Source organism: Macrosteles quadrilineatus, unplaced genomic scaffold (assembly GCF_028750875.1).
Source record: "Macrosteles quadrilineatus isolate MER2022 unplaced genomic scaffold, UCM_ALF_1.0 Scaffold_7__1_contigs__length_78375512, whole genome shotgun sequence".
Lineage (NCBI taxonomy): Eukaryota > Metazoa > Arthropoda > Insecta > Hemiptera > Cicadellidae > Macrosteles > Macrosteles quadrilineatus.
The window spans coordinates 45540822-45565049 of NW_026542600.1; the positions used below are offsets into that span (position 1 = coordinate 45540822).

The 24228-nt window shown below is 36.5% G+C and overlaps 1 protein-coding gene across 2 annotated transcripts in view; it reads left to right on the forward strand.

Moving 5' to 3' along the window:
• Positions 1 to 11507, forward strand: part of LOC128998109 (homeotic protein distal-less-like) — a 66252-nt gene extending 54745 nt beyond the window's left edge. The window contains exons 3-6 of one of the 2 annotated variants that reach the window (XM_054424106.1): positions 3486 to 3690; positions 4547 to 4811; positions 7225 to 7281; positions 8697 to 11507. In XM_054424106.1, coding sequence (XP_054280081.1) covers positions 3486 to 3690; positions 4547 to 4811; positions 7225 to 7281; positions 8697 to 8715 — 546 coding nt within the window. In that variant the 3' untranslated portion in view covers positions 8716 to 11507. The remainder of the gene's footprint in view (positions 1 to 3485; positions 3691 to 4546; positions 4812 to 7224; positions 7282 to 8696) is intronic. The other variant, XM_054424107.1, reaches the window with a different exon arrangement.
• Positions 11508 to 24228: the final 12721 nt, after the last annotated feature.

Genomic DNA, 24228 nt, shown 5'->3' on the forward strand with positions numbered 1-24228 from the left:
TTAGAAGTCACTCAAGCCGGGTAATTATTGAAAAAATAATTGCGAATTTATTACCTACGACTTGTCAACCCGTGGGCCCGCTTCGGCCGGGAACGTTTCTATCGGGACTCCTCTGAAGTTTACCGGCAAATTCCTTCGGAGACTTACACCGGCCTCTGCGGCCGCAACAGCATTCTTACTCTTGTTTTTACCTCCCATTCCTCATCTGGCGGATCGCCGCTCGGGAAATGCGAGCGCTCGGCTTTTCAGCTTTCCTTTGCACTCAGTTCCACCGCTTCTTTAAATTGCCTCTGTCGATCGTCGGTCATTTATTGTATCTCGTATTTTTTACAAGAAATCCGATTTATTTTTGCGACTGACACTCAATTTATTTTCTCGGATCGCAAAGGGACTTGTTCTCAGCCTGATCTGAATATTTGCAAAATTGAAATTATTGTATGATGAAAGCTATTTGATTTTTCACGTCACAAAAGCTTACATGCATCAAACGAAATGTTTGAAACGTCTCAAATGTTGTAATAGAATTATATCTGTAGAAAATGTACTTAAAAATTCTAAATCATAAATCTCTCACACTACAATATATATATAATTAAATTGTAATATTGAGCTAGAAATCAGATTACAGTACATTCAAACTCCTAAAGGGTTCATCTAGAAAGGTTCGATTATCTCAATAGTCAAGCTACTTTGAATAGTTAACTGAATAAAATTAATAATTAAGCCCAATTTAGTTAAATTTATATTGCTCGTATTATTATCTATCTTTGACTTGGGGGGGGGGATGAAAATTGATCGTTACCCAGAAACACTATTGATTGCTATCACATCGACTTGTCTCGAGACCGAAGTGTAAACTATGAGTACAAACACTCGACTGCTCGACGCTGTCTCCGTATCAGTTATGATCACGGCTGATATTATCTGATGATGTTTAGATTTATAAAATCCATTAGATGGTATCATGTGTTTGAACAGGCTCCAGACAGTACGATTGCATTTCTGATATCCAAGCGGTGTTCTTTGACACCATAGTCTAAATACAACATGCAAAATAAAGTGTTTGTTCAGTACGTAATTCTTGAATTCTCATTGTGATTAAATAATAAAAATAAACAAATCAAGTGAGATATCAAAGGCGTGATCCTTAGATCAGTAAATAACAAAAAGTATTTCTTCACGATTCCATCGTAACGATTCGATTTATTAGAAAGTTTTTCATTAAAGAGTCTTTAAGACTAATGTAAATATCACATCAAAATATATGGGAATTACAAATGCAGTTGAAGAAAGATATTAGAAGAAAAACTGAAGAAGGCTGATACAAAGAATATGATCACATCCAAGGCAATAAGACCATAATATTTGTTTTGAGATGCTAAATATTACATTTTGTAAAGCTTATTGGTACTATGAAAGATTTCTTCTAAAGTACTTTCAATACGCCTATTCGGATAACGCTACAGTTAGGCTACAAAACATAGTTTCTTGTTTCAAAGATTTGAAACTCCGCAGAACACATCGTCCATTATATCTGTTTGGTCTTAACTAACAAGAATTATAAATTTAATCTGCTACACTATCCACGAATTTATACTACGATCTTTTATTCTATCCCTGTCCTATTATATATTGAATTTTAACCTCTTTTTAAGTTAGCTTCTAGAGCCATTGTCGTAGCCTCCGCATTTGGCTTTCACAAACCTGAAGGCGTTGCGGTCTGCAGCCGCTCCTAGTATCTAGCGACGTAATATTTAAACAATATTTCAGAATGAGAAATGCTGTCGTCGCGGTGCTGCGGACAATAGTAGTAGGCTTCCGGCGAGCCCAGGACTTGTAGAATGTCGCGACAATGTGATGCCGCGATGCCACCGCACCGTGACGACGCCATCTTGTAAGCGACGTACTCGTTTGTCACCCGTATGGCTCCTAACGGATATGCCCATTTATAATCGTTTATGGTTTGAGTGACTTAAGTCACGGCCGCGGGCCGCTGCGACCAGCCGCTCATGCGACTTGCGACCTCTGCATACGACACTCGGCACTCGGCACTCGGCAGTCGGTACTTGGTGTCGTCCAGACGAAAAACAACGAGTCATAAGTCGACGTGGTTTCCAAGTTCTCGTTGTTAGGAGAGTTACAAGTACTGTTTTGATTATTTCTTTCCTGTCAAATACTTCTTCACCATTTCCAAGATTAAATGGTGCAGATTAGCCTATCCGATGTTGCCAATTCATTTTTACAATATTTATAACACTTTTAAATATTACACTGCTCTTCAAAGCTACTGACAGTTTACTTTTGTAAATTTTTGCTATCTACACGATTGTGATCCATCGTTATAATCTGTAGTTACACTAATTTTATCAATGAAAACGCTAAGGAAACGCCATTCATAACCTGAGGGTGTGAAATGAATGTCAAATCTAAACAAACGAGTGTTTATAATGGGAACACAAGCTCCTTATAATTGGCGGACCCTGACCCGGTGAAGGTGGAAGTCCATAATTCAGAGCGGGCGATGTCACTAAAATAAGGTCCGAACAATAAAGAAACCGCGAGAGGCCCCTTCGTGTAGGATACCGTAAAGAACAGAAAGGCCGTCTTACGACAAGTGGAAGAAGAAGGGGATATTTATATTCAAGGCATGTTGCTGTAAGCCGCTGAACATCAAACATTGATAAATTTGTCAGGAGTAAGAAATTATTTTGTCAGATGAGAATTGTGGTGGCGCGTGAACAGAGAGAGAGAAAGAGAGAGATGGAAGTAGATTCGCGTCTTCCATAGGTGCGAGTGAGATGATGCAGACTGGTTCTCGATCTAACCTGAATACGAAATGTATGTGTTAAACGAGCAATTCTTTTTTATTCTCTCTCTTTAACTTAGGGGTGACTAACTAGTGTTGCTTCGTAATCGGTTATATAACTCGACACTAATCAAACGCCTAATTGAGTTTCTCGGGTCCCGCATCTCTTTTATTGTAATACTTCTATCAGGGCACTCTTCATATTCATCCTTCCGGTTGTCTGACTTTGTCAGTCTGTTTTACGATTATTTATTTCTTTCCATCCCTAGCTTCACTGTTTCTCGAAATGATTTGGTTGTTCAGAATTACTCGAGTTATTAATTTGTTTTACGCGATAGTATACAATACGCCTATGTTAGTTAAGTTTATGTCCCTGACATCTGTTCACGTAATCCGAAGTAGCAATCCTATGTTAAAATACTGGGGTAGTCGTAAAATGTCCAGTGTTGGAACGCACACCTCCTTACACATCTGTGCTAACATATAGGATTAATATGTAGGACTATCGGGAAAAGCAGAATGGGAACGCCGTTCCCACGAGTTCCCAATCCACCCCCTCTGTGCAAAACTCGCGTAGTTACAAAACCTGGTACTATAACGAGTACATGACAACAATGTATTAAATAAGGAATGGCTAAACAATAGTAAAATTCCCTACTAACATAAAGTTTCTTTCCAGGTCAAAATCTGGTTTCAAAACCGGAGAAGCAAATACAAGAAGATGATGAAGGCAGCCCAACAACAAGTGTCTACTCCAGGCGGCAACTCCAACAACGGCGGCAGTGGAGGTCCTGGCCACGGGATGCTGGGTAGTGGTCAACCTCATACTCCTGGAGCCCTCCCTGGACCCAACAGTCCGCAGCCCCCCGCCGGTATCCTAGGAGGTCAGTAATACTTTCTACTGGTACCATCACAAAATGTTTTATCAATCACAAACGGGTTACTGAATTAAATTGGTTTCCCACTACTTCTGTCAGCCAATGAAGTGTTCAAGCCTTGATCCGGTCAATACACTATAGTTCAGTTCCTTTATCTAAACAATTCGACGAGTTCAAATCCAGCCTCCTGAACGATCTCGAATCACATATTCAAGGTTGGTAAAGAATGAACGGAAGTAAATTCAATAAACCCAATGCAAACAAATTGATAAACAAACAAATGGTTTATTTGGTGACAACAATGACCCTCTGGCGCGCGACTATCACTCCTCACTCCAGGGGTCGACTCATAGGGGAGCAACAGCAAACAGCTCAATTATATTCGAGTGGTAATCATTCACCAAATTGCCTTTTGTCAAAACCTCAGAACTCAATACAATACTTTTGCTATAGTATCGACACTAAAAAGTAGGATACTTCTGAACGAGTCTGTCACGGACAAATACGATTTATAATGATTTAAATGTTAAACTATTTCACCAGTAATGATGTCTCTGTTTTGGTATTAAAGCTAAAGTTTTAGCTCGATTAACTGTCACATTGGATTTCACTTTTAACTCTTGCCTCACGTAGTTGTTCCATCTATTTGTTAAGTTTGTTATTTGTTAAGTGCCATAAAATAATCGGACCGTTGTGGTTCCCAACACTCTACATACATTTTCTGGTACAATCCTGATGGTATGGTTTCATGGTCAAAAGTAGATTTTTAACCATGGTCTTCGTTATGTGGCTAAACAAATTGGCAACATTTTCGACTTTTCGGTATATGTTATGTTGTAGTAACAAGACTATTTGTTTTCAGGTAACGGATCGTCGAGCGGTAGCCAGCCTAGCCCTAGTGGTGGTTACATGCCTCACCCCGGCAACCACGGCACTCCGACCCCCAGTTCGACGCCCGTCAGCGACATGTCGCCTCACGGTGTCTCTGGGTCTCCGCCCCTGGTCGCGTGGGACATGAAACCCAACATCGCGCCACCTCCTACCCATCACCATCCTCACCACCACCCGGGCTACATGCCACAGTACTCTTGGTACCAGGCCGCGGATGCCAACCAAGGACTGCTCACGTAAGTAGTTAAACCTGCTAACATAACCAATATACTGTAGAACCTTGATAACAAGACCCTTATTGGGATTGTAAAATAAGACTTGTTATCAAGATTGATTTCTTATTGAGGTTTGTAATAACATGTGATTAGGGGTAAAATAATTTTAAGGGGATTTGAAAATGACACTTGTTATCGAGGGCCTTCTTTTCAAGGTTCCACACATTGTTCTTGTAAACATACATATTTCTTTACTTAAAGAAGATATAAAACTGACTACTTAATAGACTAATCTAAGTAGTCTGTCGAACATAATGGCCGTCATATCGGATTCATGCAGCCATACGTCGTGATAATCTACAATTCAACTGACATTAAGGTTGAATTAAGGTTTCCACTGAAGATGTATTTATGCAATGCATCCGATACTTCAGGCATCCACCAATTCGATGACGCGGTTATTCCCTGAAATACATGACACTTAATATGCAATTAGAGTGGTTGGGCAAACTTGCTGATTGATGTATTTAGATCATTTTAGTTTAAAAAAATACTATTTCATGCAATAAAACTGTCGTTTTTGTTAAGGGAAACATTTGAAACATTGTTCACTTTTATTAGTTTTAAGTGTACGTGCTTAAAGTGTATAGAAGAAAATTAAATTTTGGTCACATTAGAAAGCTATTCCGAATTGCTTGCCAATAAAACTTTCACTTTGAAAAAACAGTTTGTTTATTCGGCCAACTATATCAAAAATAAATAATTGCTAGTACTTGTTTTTAAATATTGGTAAATTCATAAGTACGGTACCTAAATACTTGAATTCCCTAATATCGCTTAACACTAAAACACCAACGTATTTCTACCTATCCTCGTTTCGTTTTAACAGGAAAACGGCAGTGATGATAATTATGGTTGAATTAATGGCTGTGTTATAATGAATCTCATTCGATTATTTGCGCTTTAGAACAGATGTCCAACACAAAACTAAATCCAGTGGCATTTTTTAGTCCCATCGGTTACATAATTAATTGTCATTTTCGTATAATCTTTCGTCCAAGAAAACTTTGCACGACTAACAAATACACCCAATAATAGCAAAAAAATATTACCAACCTTTTAGTTAAATTTCAACGGCAACCCTTAATCAAAACTTTTAGAATTAAAGTAACTTTCCCTTACGTAAAAAAAAAAAAATACTTGTCTTATTCCCATTTCATTATCAACATAATGACTCATATGTTTTATTTATGAGACTTATTATTTTGTAGCCTAAAAGGACCAAAAATAAAACTCTTCAGAACCATGTGCACCCAATAAGATCAAGACATACATTTGCAAAAACTTACCGTATTTGTGTGATTATTAGAACAACTTAACATTGCATAAAAGTCTTACAAAATGTATAACGCATCACATATGGATATTTACCCAAACAATGCAGTAGATAAAAGATACTGTACTTAAAAAACATAAATTTGTGTCAAATGTTGATATGTTGTATAAGGAAAGTACATTTTCAAAAAGGTTCTAAATTATTGTTACAAAATCTTTGTTAATCAAATCTTTACGACAGCAACTGTAATAAATTTAACCAACAATATAATTTCCCACATAACACAACCGTGTAACTGTTTGAATGATTATTTAATAACAGTTATCACACATTGCACCGTTTTCGTGGATAGGATTCTATACCTTAAAGAACGGGGAAAGAGCCCATAATTCTAAGTTAAAACGTTCGGGAATGTTTTAAAATGTAGTACCCTATAAAACTATACATTTGATTTAATATATTTTTAAGTATACGATTCCATTGTTGATATTTATAAATATTAGGTATAAATGTTGGTTGAATGTATTTGCAATTTTGAAAACAGTCTTCAGGACTCATCTGTCCTATACATCGTAATCTGTCCAATTATATTTATAAAAGTATTTACGCGTTATTTACTAGAAATGTTGCCTAGAAATATTTACTTTAGTGTCTGGAAATACGTTTAAATTATATAAATATGACGTCCGCTGTATTAATGTAATCTGTTCGTTCTTTATAGTAAATATTTAAATCTTGACAAAATTGCAGATTATAAAGGTAATTCAGAGTATCTTGTATTGGACGTAAATTGTCTATGTTCATCGTATATGTTAATAATTGTTACAAAATTTGAATGTGGTACATGTTGTATTGTGGAATTATCAATCTACGATAGTCAAAATCAGATTTAAATAAAGTAGAACCGATGGATAGGCTTAAGTCATGTTTATACTATTAAAAGGTTTACACTTCGATTCGTAAAGCGTTTTTTTATATTTAATGAGTTATTGAGAATATGTGTGTTAGACATTATAGTTATAATTAGGATTACGGGCACGAACTCGTAATAAAAAAGTCTTGAGAAAGTGAAAATTCTAAAATAATTTTTGTTTACAGAAAAATGATGCACGATTCAGCGTTCTATTCGAACCAACAAGAAAAGTCGTGTTTAACGTAAGTGCATCTTATATTACTATTTGAATTTCCGTTCATAGTTATGAATGTTTTGTAGGAAAATTAGTCTTAGCTGTAAAGTAGTTTTGTTAATTAATACGACTCGTGAATGTGTGTTGTTTTTTTACATGAGAATGATGGTATGCGTGGAAAGTTTTCTTGTCCGGATAGAAGGCGTGTTGCGGCACCGGTGAGAGACGGTGAGACGGTGGGATACCGAGGTCTGCATGGCAAGGTCTAGCCGGGTCCCGGGTCTCAGACCAGACTGTAGGAGCCGATGGGAACGCCTCCTCTACCCCTGGGTCCCATCCTCATTGAAATCGAATTACTCTCTGTCTTGTCCTAAAACGAGTTTCAGAAAAGCCCTCGCATCTTCTCACAATCGTTTGAAGAAACCGCTTTCCTGTTCTTAGGATTTCCTACTTTCAAGCAGCACGATAACAGTCCGTTCTAAATGAAAATAATCGTAACGACGTTCGCGATTCTTGTTAACGATCGGAATACTCGCCGTGTGCACGCAATACAGTTGAAAGTATTTATAATTCAATTACGACAATGGAACATTCCTAAAATGTGGCAGTGTACACGCAAATGAGAGAGACGCGCGATCGCTACAGCGGTACAGCTCTATTAGGCTTACCGTAACCACCTGATACCGCGAATTGCTGTTTGTTTAACCTGGCTCTCTGACACAGCCCGACTCATGTCGCAATTGCCAACGGATTCAACACTTTTTACTACACTCCATTTACGATCAAACACTGATATACGATCATTGTTGTTAAATTATTAATTTAGAATGCCAAAAATAGAAAAAGTCGATGATTAAACTCATCCCAAATTTTTGGAGTATCACTCATTAGGACTAATCAGGTAAGCAATCTTCAGCTGGCGTACCCGTGCGTGTAGGGACTAGGCAATAAGAAGATGTATAACTGATAATTATTGACGACGTTATTCATTTTACTCGTATATGTGTACTTTTGTTTTGACTTATTTGCTATTATGCTTATCTACGGACATTTATTACGCCACATTACTGGATTAAAAGTGAAAAGAATTTTTAAACTATGCCGTTGCAGTAAATGTTAGTAGTTATAATACATGAGTCTCAAGCAAGTGTGAAGCTATTGCCACCGCGAGTATGAAAAGGTTTAATGTGGCAATGTCAATGGCGGTGAACTGGTTTCAAATACATAGAACATGACGATTTAAGTAATTGTACTTATCTAAGTTCTATCCAACATCCTTTTCAATAATCTTCTATAACGAAAACTAATCATTTGGGGACTGTTACTGTCCACGAATACCATTCACACTTGACAAGAAAATCAGCACAGGATTGTTTCATGTTTAGAACCATTGTATATCCTGTAAAAATATAGTTTTACAGTTTTGTGTTGCTATTGTTACAGGGTTTGGCCTGCCGTCTAACGAAGACATTCCAACTATTAGTGTACAGTGAAGGACCGCCAACATAGTGTCTGTTACCGACCAGATCTCGGTTGCCTGGGCCGTGTTGCCAGCGTTGCCATCGCCTAGCCTCTACAACGGATGTCCACTGTCCAGTTACCGACCAGATCTCGGTTGCCTGGGCCGTGTTGCCAGCGTTGCCATCGCCTAGCCTCCACAACGGATGACCACTGTCCAGTTACCGGCCAGATCTCGGTTGCCTGGGCCGTGTTGCCAGCGTTGCCATCGCCTAGCCTCCACAACGGATGACCACTGTCCAGTTACCGACCAGATCTCGGTTGCCTGGGCCGTGTTGCCAGCGTTGCCATCGCCTAGCCTCTACAACGGATGTCCACTGTCCAGTTACCGACCAGATCTCGGTTGCCTGGGCCGTGTTGCCAGCGTTGCCATCGCCTAGCCTCCACAACGGATGACCACTGTCCAGTTACCGACCAGATCTCGGTTGCCTGGGCCGTGTTGCCAGCGTTGCCATCGCCTAGCCTCTACAACGGATGTCCACTGTCCAGTTACCGACCAGATCTCGGTTGCCTGAGCCGTGTTGCCAGCGTTGCCATCGCCAGTGTCCAATGCCCAGCTCCGATGTACATAGAATTTTTCTGTTCCTACGTCCGTTACAGCACACACACACAGACAATCAATCGTCTCCTCTGGCCGCACATCCTATAGCGATCGCCGTTTGGTTTTGTTGGCAATTAATATTGTAAGTCGGTTATTATAAATACGTTGTAATCTAGGACGTTTAAAATTATAAAATATTCGTTATTTTGTTGATTCTGTTGAAGATGCGTTCTGTATATTATTCTTCCGCGTTTGGAAGACCTCGCCTATCTAGCTCGTTTCACTTCGGTTAGGGACGTGAAACCCGTTGTGAATTGTGTGAATTTTGTTTTTGTCATTTGAGCCCTTGATAAATCTTTAATTAACTTTTTGTCATTATTTTCAGAGAAATCAAGCTTAAAATCCAGAGTGCGTTTTGGGAAACCGATCTTTCCCGGGACGCAAAATATATGTTAAATACCAAACATTAAACCCCAGAAAATTTTATATAATCCTTAAAATTTTTCTAACAATTTACACTTTCGGAAGATAAATGAACAACGAACATTGAGAAACTGAGTAGGATGGTAATTTCACATATAGCCTTTAAACCAGAGTTTAAATTAAGGTCTTAAAATTTGGATTTTTAAACCAATATTTCGTTGGTTGTAGAGGACTTATTTGTTGTAAAATAATAACACATCACATTTTAATAAATGACAAAGTTACTATTGTGATTGTAATACACTAATATTTACTTATAAATTGTGAGCTATCTCTACTTTCATTTTATAACTTGTTATTTCCAATTGTGGTTTAGGTGCAAACTTATTTATGTTTATTTGTGACCATCCTATTTCCTTATCTCACTCCTCATTCTAGAACTCGCTTCCTGTTACCTCTTAAGTAGTTATATTAAATCACATCGTTTTTATCGATGTTTCATCCGTCCTTTATATGTTAATTGTGCAACTATTTTAAACTTCAATCGCTTTGCGCCTTATAAAAAATGCGATACGTTCTTGAATAAAGGAAAAGCATTTTTAATCTCGATCCTAAAGTTTCTAAAGTTAAATGTTTTTAATTGTTTTACTTCTTTTTTCTTCATAATTATCGACACCTTCCCTTAATACTTCTTGTAAATTACTTCGTGTATTATCTGACTTCATATAGCCATCTTTCCTATTAAAAGGTGGTTTGGGGACATGATTATTTTAAAGTTAATCGACGAGGAGCAGAGGTCATGCGACACGCAAGCTGATGTCTTAGTCGCCGAGATCGATCTTGTCAAATATTCATTTAAGAAAATCCTTTTGTGTCGTGGATTCTTTTGGTGATAAATGTACGTAACTTCATTGCGTGTTTCTGGACAAAGAAGTAAACACATTTCAATTTTACCGATCTTATTTTATTTTAGAAGCAACTTAAATTAAAAACTTAAAATGTTCTTTCGTTGTTATGAAACAATATTCAGCTGGTCAGCTGTTTTGGAACCACAATAGACGTCCAAAAATGTTAATTGGAATTAAACTGAAACCGGTAAAGCTCCTCGATTAAATTGATATTTTACAACTAAACTTGGCGTTCCTCGTTCTAATAGACTACGCCTCGCCAGGAATCCACGCCAATTCCTACACTTATTTAAATCCGCCTTTAAGCTGACTCACAACTAATGAATATTCACAGGCTCATTTCCATGCGGGTTAATCCGTCAAACACCGCGGCAGAGGCAAAACAGTCCATCTGCGACTGTGACTGCGACTGCGACCGTCGCGGTCAGTCCATCTCCATCACAATACACCTCAGATTACTGATTGATTATATTTTCCTTCTTTCCCTGTTTTAACTCTTCATCCTTCTATTTTCCGTACTTTCTCTGATATCAGATTTTTTCTTTTCCATCCTCACCCTCTGGCCAATCTTTTTTTATTCTAATAAAGTCCTTCAGCCTCAATGTACCGATGATTGTTTGTCTTCTGAATGTTTTATGTGATGTATTTTACTAATTAGTTTAAGGCTTACAAGCTCTGAGCCATTTTTGTTTTAATGTTTTGGCGATGACGTAACCTAAGGGTCTGTAGTCCCAAGTGTGACCTGTTAGTCGTGTATCCCATGTTCATTATAGAATAGCTATAATTTTCACAAATTTGTAATTTGTACATATGATATATTATAAAAGAAATTTGTGTAGTAAATAAAATGGCAAATTATGTGTATAGCGAATCTCTGAGTTCTTATTTCCCGACTGTTTCATGTGTTGGCTGACTTAACACTAGGTAAAATGGGTATCTGAGTTGATGATCAAATCATAAGTGTGGCAGTTCCATAATACGAAAAAACCAATATTGAAAATAAAGGGTAGAGAAACAAATTTAGCAATTGGCACTTCTGGAGGAAGTATTTTTATATTTAAAGATACACAAATTAAAACAATTCAAAATGATAATGTATGAACAACAAAATATTATTTACGAACCTACGTAATCAACCTGTGTGGACATGTAAACATATAATATGTGGTAAAGATAGGTAGGTTCGAAAAATAGATAGGTAAACAAGATAGGAAGGTGGTAGGTTCGAAAAATGTATTTACATCAATAATCATACCGATTAATATAACAAAATCAAGCAACTGAACTGAATAACAAATCCTCAGTGTATTTTTGTTACAATATGTGATATCTACGATTTGGCAGGTTAAATTTGTCAAATGAGGAAAATGAAGATGTCAATAGCTCATTAGACTAGTGAATAGAACAAAAGGCTGGTATGGTCTAGTGGCCACATTATACGATGTGAGTGTGGAGTGACAGGGTTCAAATAATTATACAGTTGAACATCGTCACCGTCTCATCTAGTATCTAGCAAGCTATGTAGAACTAGTAGATACCACTTAAAATAAAATATTACATTCGCTAAACCGCTGCAAAACGGTTCTGTTTAATACATTTTTTTTGTTTTACATGGTCGCTCTTTTTATCAAAAGAGGAACAGAATCAGCTGAAATGAAAATATTTCCTTTGTTAAATTTGTGAACTGCTATTGATGAAGACAAAACTTCCAACGAAAATCTTATTACTATTCCAACCTGTTTTTATTTATAATCATGTAAGATTGTAAAAGTTAGCAACAACATCTTTATTTTCCATTAAACATAAACATACAATATAAATCGTCCCAAATAATATGAATACAAAATAGACTCACAACAAAGCAAATCACAAACCAAAAAAGGCAAACAGCAAACAAAACAAAATCAAACCATGCACGAAAACCTACAGGGGAAAAACTCATTCAGTCCCTTAAATAGAAAACACTTACGTACAGTTTATTTTGGAATGTCGAAAAACCCGCTAATCTTATAAAGTGGAAAAGCCAATAAAAGTATTCTAAGGTTTTTTTTTATTTGTCGTATTTTTGCTTCCTATCTGTACATGCAGGCAGCTTCATGGTTGGCTTACTAGAATATATTTGTGGTTTTCTTAAACTATCCATGGTATTTTTATTTCTAATATTATATTTACGCTGATAACCTCTGCGACAAAGTGACTCGAGATAATTTGTTATATGTACAACTGATACAAAAACATACATATTACACTCAGTCATGATTTATTTACAAAGAGAGATCTGCAAGGGGCATCAGCCTTGGCATTGCCTAGGATTCTTACTGCTTTCTTTCGATTTAGCAAGATAGCTCAACCCCCCCCCCCCCCAGCGTCTGAGCTAATACCAAATAACACCTTAAAATAGGGGGTTTTCAAGGAGTTTTTATTCGAACAACTAATTAGACTTTTAAAAGGACCGGGAGAGTTTGCTGCTCCAACGGTTTTGAAACAATAACAATACCCAAGACCTTAACAAAAGTATATTTTATTACAATGATATTTTCCTATCACTGCATGGAAATGATCACATTGCCACTCCTGTAAACAGTACGCAAAATAGCTCATTTTCGCTCTAGAGCAGGAATGACCATTCCCGCTCGCTAAATCACTATATCAGCTGTTTTCATTTTTGGCGTTTACCTATATAAAACTCTGACATAAGGTAAGCAAATAACATATCCCAAATGACATTTTATATACGAAAAGAGGTATTCTGTGATTTATGATAAGTTTATTATGGTGGTAGAAAAATCTTGTATGTACAGTATTACGAGCACAGTCATTGCCGCTTCGCTTCGTGCGGCTATCTACAGTTCGCGAGCGGCAGTGATGTACTTTGCGCTCTCAACACACAAATAGCTATTATCGTTCTTTTCATTAATTGAAATCTTAAATAATATTTTGAAATTGTCAGCTCAATGCATTGAGGGAATGATTTCATTTGATAATAATCTGACTCAAAAGACAATAACAAATAGTTTAATTATTAAATCGGTAACAGCTGTTTGTTTACATAGCTAAAAATACCCCTGCAGAAGCAAACCTGCAGACCAATGAAATTTAGATTTCCCTGATTGGACTTTTACTAAAACATTTCTATAAACATGTCAAATTTATTCCCTATTTAAAACATCACATTTATGAGTACTTAGGATTGCTGTTACGGGGACGGTAAAAAGGGGTTTTTATCAAATGTTAATAGTACAGAGTGGAGTAAACCAATTTGCAAAATGTCATAAAAACATGTCCTTAAACAAGCAAACTACAAGGGTTTTAATTTATCCATAAAAATATATAACATGGGAATTTGGAATGTAATTTTTTTTCTCCATAACCCTTAATAGTTGTATAACAACGATTCAAAATACAAAATTATTGGTTTTTTAAGCCTTACACGATAGTCGTAATAATAAATGGGCATTTCAATGTCTTGAGCTAGTGATAAAAAGAGTCACTTCATGCCTTGGTGATGAAATATACCATTTATTGCCTGATTTGACATCGAGATAGTTAGATCAATTCCTGATTGGTAAAGTAACTTATTTCCTGAAGGTAAAAATTAATAATACAAGCAAAATTTGCCTTCACTGTATTTGTACATTTTTAGCGAATTTCCCTATAGGGAAGTAGCTATTACCGTAGGTGGCACGGTAAGACCTAGACCCGGGACCGATTTACTTTTTCATTTTGATGTCCCCAGAGGCCAAAAACACCATTCGTTCAAATTTTTATATATGTATATATATATATATATATATATATATATACGTCCGTGAACGCGATAACTTGAGTAATTTTTGTCCGATTTTGATGAAATTTGGTTTAAAGGTGTAAAGCGGGATAAACTTGAATGATTTCGCGAACCAGCATGATCGGATGATGAGAACGGGGCTTTACGGGGGGTTTTATGGGGTAAAAATTGGGTTTTCTCACGTTTGACCCTCAAAACACAAAATTTTCCGATTTCTCTTTAGACCTTTTTAAAGAGCTTAAAAAAACAAATAATTTAGTATATAAAAGTATTTTTGTTCGATTATTGGTAACGGAGAAAATTAAAGAAATTGTAAATTTAAAATTCCCATGTTATTCTTATGGAGAATATTGTCAAATGTTGTAGTTTGCTTGTTTATCGATATATTTTGATCAAACTTGGCAAATTTATTTATTTTGTACTAAGCTATCAATATTTTACTCAAAAACACTTTATTAGTTTCCTTGTAGCAGCAAACCTAGGTACTCGTTAAACCTAATGTTATTAAAATATATTTAACTAATAAACTAAACAGACAAATGGAAATTCGCTTAGTCGGCAGGTTTGCTGCGGCGGGGGTATTTAAGGTTAAAATAAGAATCACCTATATCCCCTGATTACATTTAAGCTGTTTTATCTACCTAATATTAAATATAAGGTAAGTTGTGACATCTACCACGTCAAAACTGATAAGTGTAAGAACGAAGAAAGCATATTATACAAATCTTACGTTTTTTAATTCTCGTCTCTATACAATCGGCGCTTGATACTTTTATTTAAATCAGAGTTAAAAATAGTTGAGGATAATTTTATTATAAAAAGATATAGCAATATATTGACTCGTAGGGAGTTTTTTTACCCTTTTTGTTTGTAAGTTGATGTCCAGGCAATAGCCAGACATAACTTGTTAGCAGTCAAATAACATTATATCGAACAATTTGTTTTGTAGTCATTTAATAACAAATAAATCGTAATAAATGTAATCAACAAAAGTCGCGAAATATACATTTGTAATTTTGTCGAGACTGTTCAGACATATCTAGACATATTGTGGTAAATAAACATTAATATATCTAGGAAAATCAACTCTGCTAAATTTGCTCTTAAAAAGAACGATGATGATGGCTTAAATAGCCTCTCGTCATAAATGGCTGTACAAGCTTTATACTTTTTAGTTTTATTTCGTAAATTTATGTGGTAAGCTATTATATTTACAAGATTGCTTAAGATAAAGCATTACCACATATACTGGTTAATAGTAAGAATCTCGATGGCAGATAAAACATTAAATTTATGTTTCTAACGGATGGTTATAGAAATATGCGTTGTTGTGCGAAAAGAATTTTTTGCGATCAAGCCAAAATACGCATTTGGTATTAACCTTAACTCGCTAATAAAAAAATCTCCAATATCCACAATGTATAGGTTTTGATAAATATGAAAAGCAAAACACTGTGTCTCGTCAAATCCAACTATAGATATACCACATTATTGTATATTCTTACTTAGAAGTGCATCTGAGAACAATGGTTTTGGTATTCTTACCTATGCATACATTGAGTTAACTCAGTTGTCGCTCTTGGGATACATCATCTGTAGTCTATACATACACTAGTCGCCATGGAGGCGTACAGTTATCAGACAAACACAAAAAAATAAGTGTTCGTTGAGTTCATTCTACTATTTTTCAAGGGTGGGGTGAGGAAATGAGTTTACGCACACAGTTCATGTATCATGTAGTGAGGGACTCAAGCGGGTATAAGACCCTAAGACTACCAACTAAAAACCTCCTCCACTCTCCATACACTAGCCTTGAAACACTTGTTGCAGTTTGTCCTAATAGAATTGAGATGTCTGTACGAATAATATAACATACGATACAAAGGTTTGTGAATGGCCCCTACAGTGGCTTCAACAAACTGTAGGTATCATGAAGTGATCGGCCATCAGAAGAAAATAGGAGGTTGCGAGTAACACTGTGTATGGGGTTTTGTGAATGGCAGCGACAGTGGCTTCAACAATATAACCATTGGTAGGTACTGAATCATGAAGTGATCGGCCATCAGAAGAAAATAGGAGGTTGCGAGTAACACTGTGTATGGGGTTTTGTGAATGGCAGCGACAGTGGCTTCAACAATATAACCATTGGTAGGTACTGAATCATGAAGTGATCGGCCATCAGAAGAAAATAGGAGGTTGCGAGTAACACTGTGTATGGGGTTTTGTGAATGGCAGCGACAGTGGCTTCAACAATATGACCATTGGTAGGTATCATGAAATGAATGAGGAAAATAGAAGGTTCTGAGTAACAGTTACACTGTGTATGGGGTTTTTGAATGGCCGCGACAGTGGATTCGGCCAGATAAACGTTCGTAAGTATATGCAACGATTACCGTCAGAACCGTTTGCGATTCCCTACCAGAACTCCGCAGCAAAGCGAATGCGTGAAAATGGTGCGCCCGCGACTTCTCCGGGAGACCGACGATACTGCTTTCTTCCCAGTGAAAAAGTTTCATATTCCGATAATTATCGATTCGATCGGCCGTCGTTTAGAATCGACGTGAGTTCTCGGAGCTCCCATTGTTGCTCTCGATTCGTTCCAGAGTTTGAGCCAATCGCTACAGTATACTGTCCCCGTGTTCCAGCATTACTCCTGTTTCTTACGCTCCGCCACCGGTCTGCCCAGACAGTATGGCTTCTGGCTTCCGACGCTTTTTATAAGTAGTTATTTCTTCTTAATGTAAATTAGCAACAATGGACTATTGTCTTATTTTTTTATGAAAGTGAAAATTGACCTAAAGAGTAAATCGATTTCCGGAGAGTTTTTGGTTATCGCATCTATCTACAATGAAAGGTACTTTTGATTGAGCGTTTCATTTGCGGCCAAAGCTTTATAGAAAATAGTGTCTTGGAGAGAGCTGTGTCACTAACTTTTGATAACGTTGTTAATTGAAATCATGTACTGTACCTCAATTTAGGGGGTTTCTTGCGGATTTCAGTCACATTCAATCTACAACACAGTGTAATTCATGTTTCACGTACCGTTTATCAATTCAAGTACACAAAAGCAAAATACAATGTTTTGTTATCAATGAGAAATGGAGGGAGGGACATAAAATTGACAATTGTTAAAAACATATTTCAATAAGTAAAATTATCAGTGAGGTTTCCTCTTTAGGAAGAAGCCATTACCTTAGTCGGTGGAACTTGGGTACGGGGACTCCCAGAATCGTTATTGTTGTACCTATACTAACATCTAAATAGCTTACAAAACAATAAGTCTGGAGAATAATAATCTATTATTGGAAGCTAAGCTCCCGGAGTACCTGTCATGGATAGTTATTGAACTTATGGCTTGAGGAATAAGCGAACGTATGTCGATTAGTTGATTGTTCATAAAGAATGATAAATTGTTATAGTTGCATGGTTTTCCCTTTGGTTCACAGTGAAATGTGTACAAGTACATCTCCACTGAATTGCCTGCCCACCATTTGTGCCCTAATTGCTTTACCTACATGAGTTCTGAGTCTTATATTGTTCAAATTTATTAAGAAACGTCTGTGTTTCGATTATGTCACAGCTTAACAATCTATATTTACTTCATAAATAAGGCATCAAAAGTCATTACCTATTTTTCGTAAAGCTATATGTGTATTCTTTCACAGCATAATAAGTTTTCAAATAGGTATTATGAAGTAATAACATTATTGTGTTCATTTTTAAAATTTTAAACTTTTGATATACTATGATCTCTTAGGGATTTAAAAATAACCCACACAATGTTTGCCCTTGTAAAAAATGACACAATATTAATAAATTTCTTTCGTCAAACCGGCATTATATGTGCTTTCTTTTTCAACAGGCTGAAACTTTTCACAATTCGATGTTTTTATCTCATTTCAATACATAGGCTGGATTATATTTTGTATTGCTAATCATATAAAATTAATAAAATTGCGTTTGACACTCTTGATGGCTCTGTCATGTAAAACGGTGTCCGGTTACATTAACAGCTAAGTGGACTTGTTTAATGTAGTGATATCAAAACCGGTGGATGCATAAGTGATCGATATTATGCATGACTAAACGGTAACGAAAATATTGATTTCAATGCCGGCATGTTACAATGGGCCTAACAGTAATGTACAATACTTAACACGCAACGAAAAGCTGGAAATAATCAAGAATTCAATGAAACACGTTTTATCTTTTTGAGACTAAATTTCGGGGTAGGCCGGGTTCGTGGCGTGGTATCTGTTGTAGTAAATTAGCTTTGCCGGGTGGGAGGGTCTTAGACGGCCAGTTGGAGCTGTAGTGGTCACGACCGGCCTACGATTGTATGACACTGCAGGCAACCAGGCAACCAAGCAACCAATTGACTGGTGATTCATTTCTACATTTCTATTAGACACTGCATTGTCACTGCTACACAGCTACCGGCTAGTTTACGGATCGTTACTGGACTTAGCTCTCGCATATAGGCCTACATAGACACACATACTACATGTCATTACTTTATAAACAGTTGTTATGCAAACGATATCCCAGTTCAAAATAACCGTCCAATATATTTCCATCGGTTACTGCTGGGCTAGATATTCTCATTAGATGCATTATGGGCATCTACTACAGAATTTATTTACTAAAGAAATAAATTAATAGAATCCTAATTGATTTTATAATCCAAAAGTTAATCGATATAATGTAGTTTCATGTTGAGGTGTAATTGTTGGAACTACAGAACTACAGAACTTGGAACATATTCGATTGGACTAATAACACGCAATGACAGAGATGGAAAGTTTTTATTGAGTTTAGTAAAGTGCAGTGTGTTAATTATATTGAATCTAAACAAATGCTGTTTATTAACCCAAGGAATGCCTAAATATGATAACAATTCGTTTTAGTATCTTGTTTACGTTGATTTCATCCTACTTTTAGAGTCTTCAAATAATTTTGTACAAGGCGATTTATACAGTTCATAGCGACTAGGCCACAAAGTTATATAAATTCGAGTGTAGACGTCGTCGACAAAACACGGCACAGATACAAGCCTTGGTCGTTACGAACCATGAGTCTTATAATAAGCCAACTGTTCCAGACCTGTCAATGAAGGAGCTCATATCGCTTATCAATGAACTCTGGCAGTCGCTCCTCTTTTACTGTGCTGTATCATCAATAAAACAGTTAAATTTCAATGCCAGATTTTCAGAAAATTTCAGATCAGGCATTTTTGATCATAGTAAATTCATCCATAGTAAATTAAATAAATAAGTATGTAGAGTACTATTATTGGCCGTCCGGTTTGTATGTACTCACCCTCCATAAATTATGTTTAACTACTCTTCACCCCTTTTATTCACGTAGGCGCTATCGTCACTCGATGACGATACCTGTTTACCTTATACTGTACCTTTTTTTACCACCTTCATGTTGCTTTAGCTAATCTCTAACGTTTGTTGCTGTATCTACCCTCCAACGCTTGTTGCTGTATCTACCCTCCAACGTTTGTTTGTGTACCCACACTCCAACGTTTGTTGCTGTAATTACCTTCCAACGCTTGTTGCTATAGCCACCCAGCAACGCTTGTTGCTACAGTCACTCTCCATCGTTTTTTTGTGTACCTACCCTCCAACGTTACTGGTTGTAGCTACTCTCCAACGTTTGTTTCTGTACCTACCTTCCAACGTTCCTGGTTGTAGATACTCTCCAACGCTTGTTGCTGCAGTTACCCTCTAACGTAAGTTGCTGTAGCTACCCTCCAACGTTCCTGGTTGTAGCTACTCTCCAACTCTCTTTGCTGTAGCTACTCTCGACATCTCAGTGCGCTGTTGGCGTGGCTGTTGCGCAGTCGCAGTGTTTGGCCTCTTCTATGTATGTAGGTTACGCCTGATTCACCGACAACATGACAGGCGGACGTCGCGTCCTCTCTCTCTTTTTCTCTCCTCTTTCTCTCATCAGCTCCGCGCGAGCACAGAAAACATACTGGGCGCGAGTCAAGTACACCCGGGGGCTGAAAACCTTTATTTTTACACCAGGAAAAGAAATCCATCAGAAAAACCGAAGAAAGAACAATATTCTCGCGAACGTGAAGTGGATAGGGTATGTCATTGTAGGGCTGACAGGGGGCCTGGGGCCGGCTGAATGGGACAAACACAATATTCCGGGCGCACGTTTACCTGGACCTCCTAATCCCCCTCTAATAGTGTAATCTTTTAAGAGGTTCGCAGTATGGGGTAGGGGGCATTTCATAAAGGACTGTTTTGTAAGCTTTAGACAAACATTACCCATTTTAAAACCTGCATCGTAAACACTGAGGATTGTGTAGTGCGTGACTTACAAACTTGTCATCTGCTAAGCCCTTTTCTACGTGCTTCTGTGATTTTAAAGACTTTTTGATGTTAGAATATCTCATTATATAATGTATATTTTTTTCTTTATGTTCCGCTGAAATCATAGTAGAAGTAAGTAAGTAATTAATTAATTACTAGAACAAACCCAGACTCTTGTTTAAAAACATTTACATGAAACCGCTATGAGGTTATCCATTCATGTATTTCAATAACAAACAATATGCTATAGGTATTTCAAAACTGTGAAAATGTTTAACTCCTCTTTGATTACTAAACACTATATTCCAGATTTATAAAAGAAAACCGTTATGAATTTGTGTTACACTCATCTAACTAGACACAGTGGGTCTGTGACTTTTATTTCGCCAAAATATTACTATTTAAAGCTATTAAATACAATGTTTGTACAGTGATGTAAGCCATGCTTTAATTAACACTTTAACATCGTCGCAATTGTTTCCTTTTGCCAAAATGTGTCCATAGGATATAAATAAAATATTAATATAAATCTAGCTTCATGTACGCTTAATTTAAACTCTTTTTATTCTATGGATTCAACAAATGTAATAAATGCGGTTATGGAAAAATTCAATAATTGTTCATAGGGTAATGACACTAAACCAGTAAAAATAATTTGTTTATATTATTTTTTTTCATATCCCTACACAAATACTCTATGGTTTCAGGTTTAGATTTTAGGATAGTGTGCATGAAAGCGTGTAGAATGTGCGAACGCCAGCGTCTATCTCTGCAACCAAGTGACGACTCGATAATATCGAAGGATGACCCCTATCAAGAGGGTATTGGGTATTGAAATAAGTAGCATATGCGATAAAAATCGAGAAATCAAATTACGTTGGGATACAAACAGCCTAATCTATCAAGAGGGATCTCGGGTGGCGAGATCGGCGACAGTTAGGGGAGGGGGTACGTTATGAAGGGTAGGGGCAGTTACCGTGAAGAGCTGTCAGTTCGAACCAAGGTCCGAGACTCAAAACATGTCTCATCAACCTCATTGTCTCCGTCGGTTGGATCCGGAACGTTGGTGCTTCAAACCTCTTCGGATTTCATGATTTTATCCCAAATAGGTTACATGATATGTTTTACCACAAGCATAGTTTAAATTAACAGTAACGGTAGTATGTATAAAGCTTATATCATAAACAGGACGGTCAAGTGGAGCGTAGTAGACAAACATTAATATCCTTCAAATTAGTATCCATCATATTTATACATGAACATTCCTGTTTTCTAGTACAATAGAATATAAGTAACAAACAAATCTAATTATTCTACCTTTTTACGTTTTTACTAACCGCATTTAACGACGGACAGAACACATTAAACACTCGAGGAGGACTTTTCACACAGGTCACCGAAGCAACTTATAACGATCGAATCATTATAAATGACGGAGTGTTTTCGAGGAAGGTAAGAGAAGTAGGAGCGACAATTAGGATGCACGTGGACCCAAGGCCGACTTTTATCGCTCAGACTGAGCAGTAAAACTAATTTTAAATACTAATTACTTGTAAGGCAGGTGATGTATAGCTGCTACCGGTGTTGGTGCTGCAGTAGATATACGGTGATTTGTGGCAGGGTTTTCATGGTCACTTTTGGCTGATTGTGCTGCGCTGGTACATCTACTGAGATCAAGTTTATCAAGTTTACTAAGGTGTAGTGGAGACTGTAGCTTTCTACTTGCAACCAGTCAGTGGGATTGAATGACAGTTCCTTGGCATTCTAGATCAGTAAAATAAATTAGTCATTCGCCAGTGCAAGAGTTTCAATGACCGTCTTAACTATGTAATAAAATAAAATATATAGAATTTTTTTACTAAAATTATTTTTTAATGAATGAATTAAAGACCAACCAATATTAAATATACCGCATAACTAATTGATCAACTTTGGATGTAACACAAATGGCTAATCGGTTTTATAAGTTTTACAAGCAACTATCAACCATGCGGGCAACACAACCGTCTTATGTCGAAGTGGTTTCTGGTATTAACTTGTAGTTATTAGACAAATGGGCAATGTTCCAACTGGGAGGTTCCCCCCAAAACACACTTTTATCGCTTGAATAAATATTGCTTGTTCAAAATGTTATATATTGTTTGTATGAGTTTAATAATCGTAAAATAAATATAAATATTTGTATGGACAGTAAAGAAGTTGACATTCCCAGCATTTTTCGAAATTCAACGAGACGCGCTTAAGTCGATTCGGGCAAATATTATTATTAAAACCCAATTATTGTATTCCTTGTAATTTATTTTTTCCGTAATAAAACGTATTTTGACTTAATTTGATTTGAATTGTTATTTAAATTCTAACTTTTATCAGTCTACATAACGAAACGTGACACACAATTTTGTAAATGCGCTATTTTAGTTTTAAAAATCAATTACGGTTTGTTTTCTGATGATACCCCAACTTTTCGGCAAATATTACAATGTTCATTTTGCACAATTGCTTTGAACATAATAAGCTCTGCATTCGATTATGATAAAAATCTGTGGTTTACTGCTGTGCATTACCACAGAAAACATACTACGTTTTCTGTGGCATTACACTCCTGCTTTTGTTTTCCAAATATTCCTCCTGAACGGGTGAAGTTCCCGCACGAAATTTAGCACACCCTTGTACATGCCCTTGGCTTCTGTCCGTTTGGTGAACTTCTAAGAAACACCAAATAAGAAGTATCGTAGCAAATGCCTTCCGAAAAAGGTTTAATACATGGGAAGTGCAAGAAGAAGTACACTGTTTTTCTTCTGACGGAAGCACCAGAAGAGTAGATATTTTATTGATCGAAAGAGAAACAAACAAAGGCATAATTCTCGATCCAACAATTACATTTGAAATAAACCTAAATCAACCGAATGAAGTAAATGAAGAAAAGAAAAAAAATATGAATCTACCTTTGAATATTTCTAGATTTCAAAATTTCGAAAATTGAGTTGATTGGATTGTTTATTGGTTCTAGAGGAACATTATCAAACTTTTTTTTGAAATTTTGGAAACAATATGATTTGGACAGATCCTTTTTGAAAATTACTATCCATGAAACATTAAGAGGTTCATTGACTATAATGAGAAATCAGTTATATGGCAAACATCAAAATTAATCAGTCTTATAGCTGTTATTAATCCTTCAATATTTTAAGTGTACATTTTTTTCTGTGTCATTGGCAACCTTATTTTTTAAGGTAGACGTATTTATTTGTATGAATACATTCTTTTCTCTTAATCGATATTAAGGTGGCCGGAGTAAGGCTAATGCACCGTTGACTTTAGATAGATACTTCAAGTATACATCTCATTTACGTTAATAGCATTGATTTTGAAAAGTATTAGATTAATATGCTAGCTCTGTTCAATATTGCAAGCAGACAACTATATTGTATACCTAGTTATTAAATTACCATAACACCACTCTGAA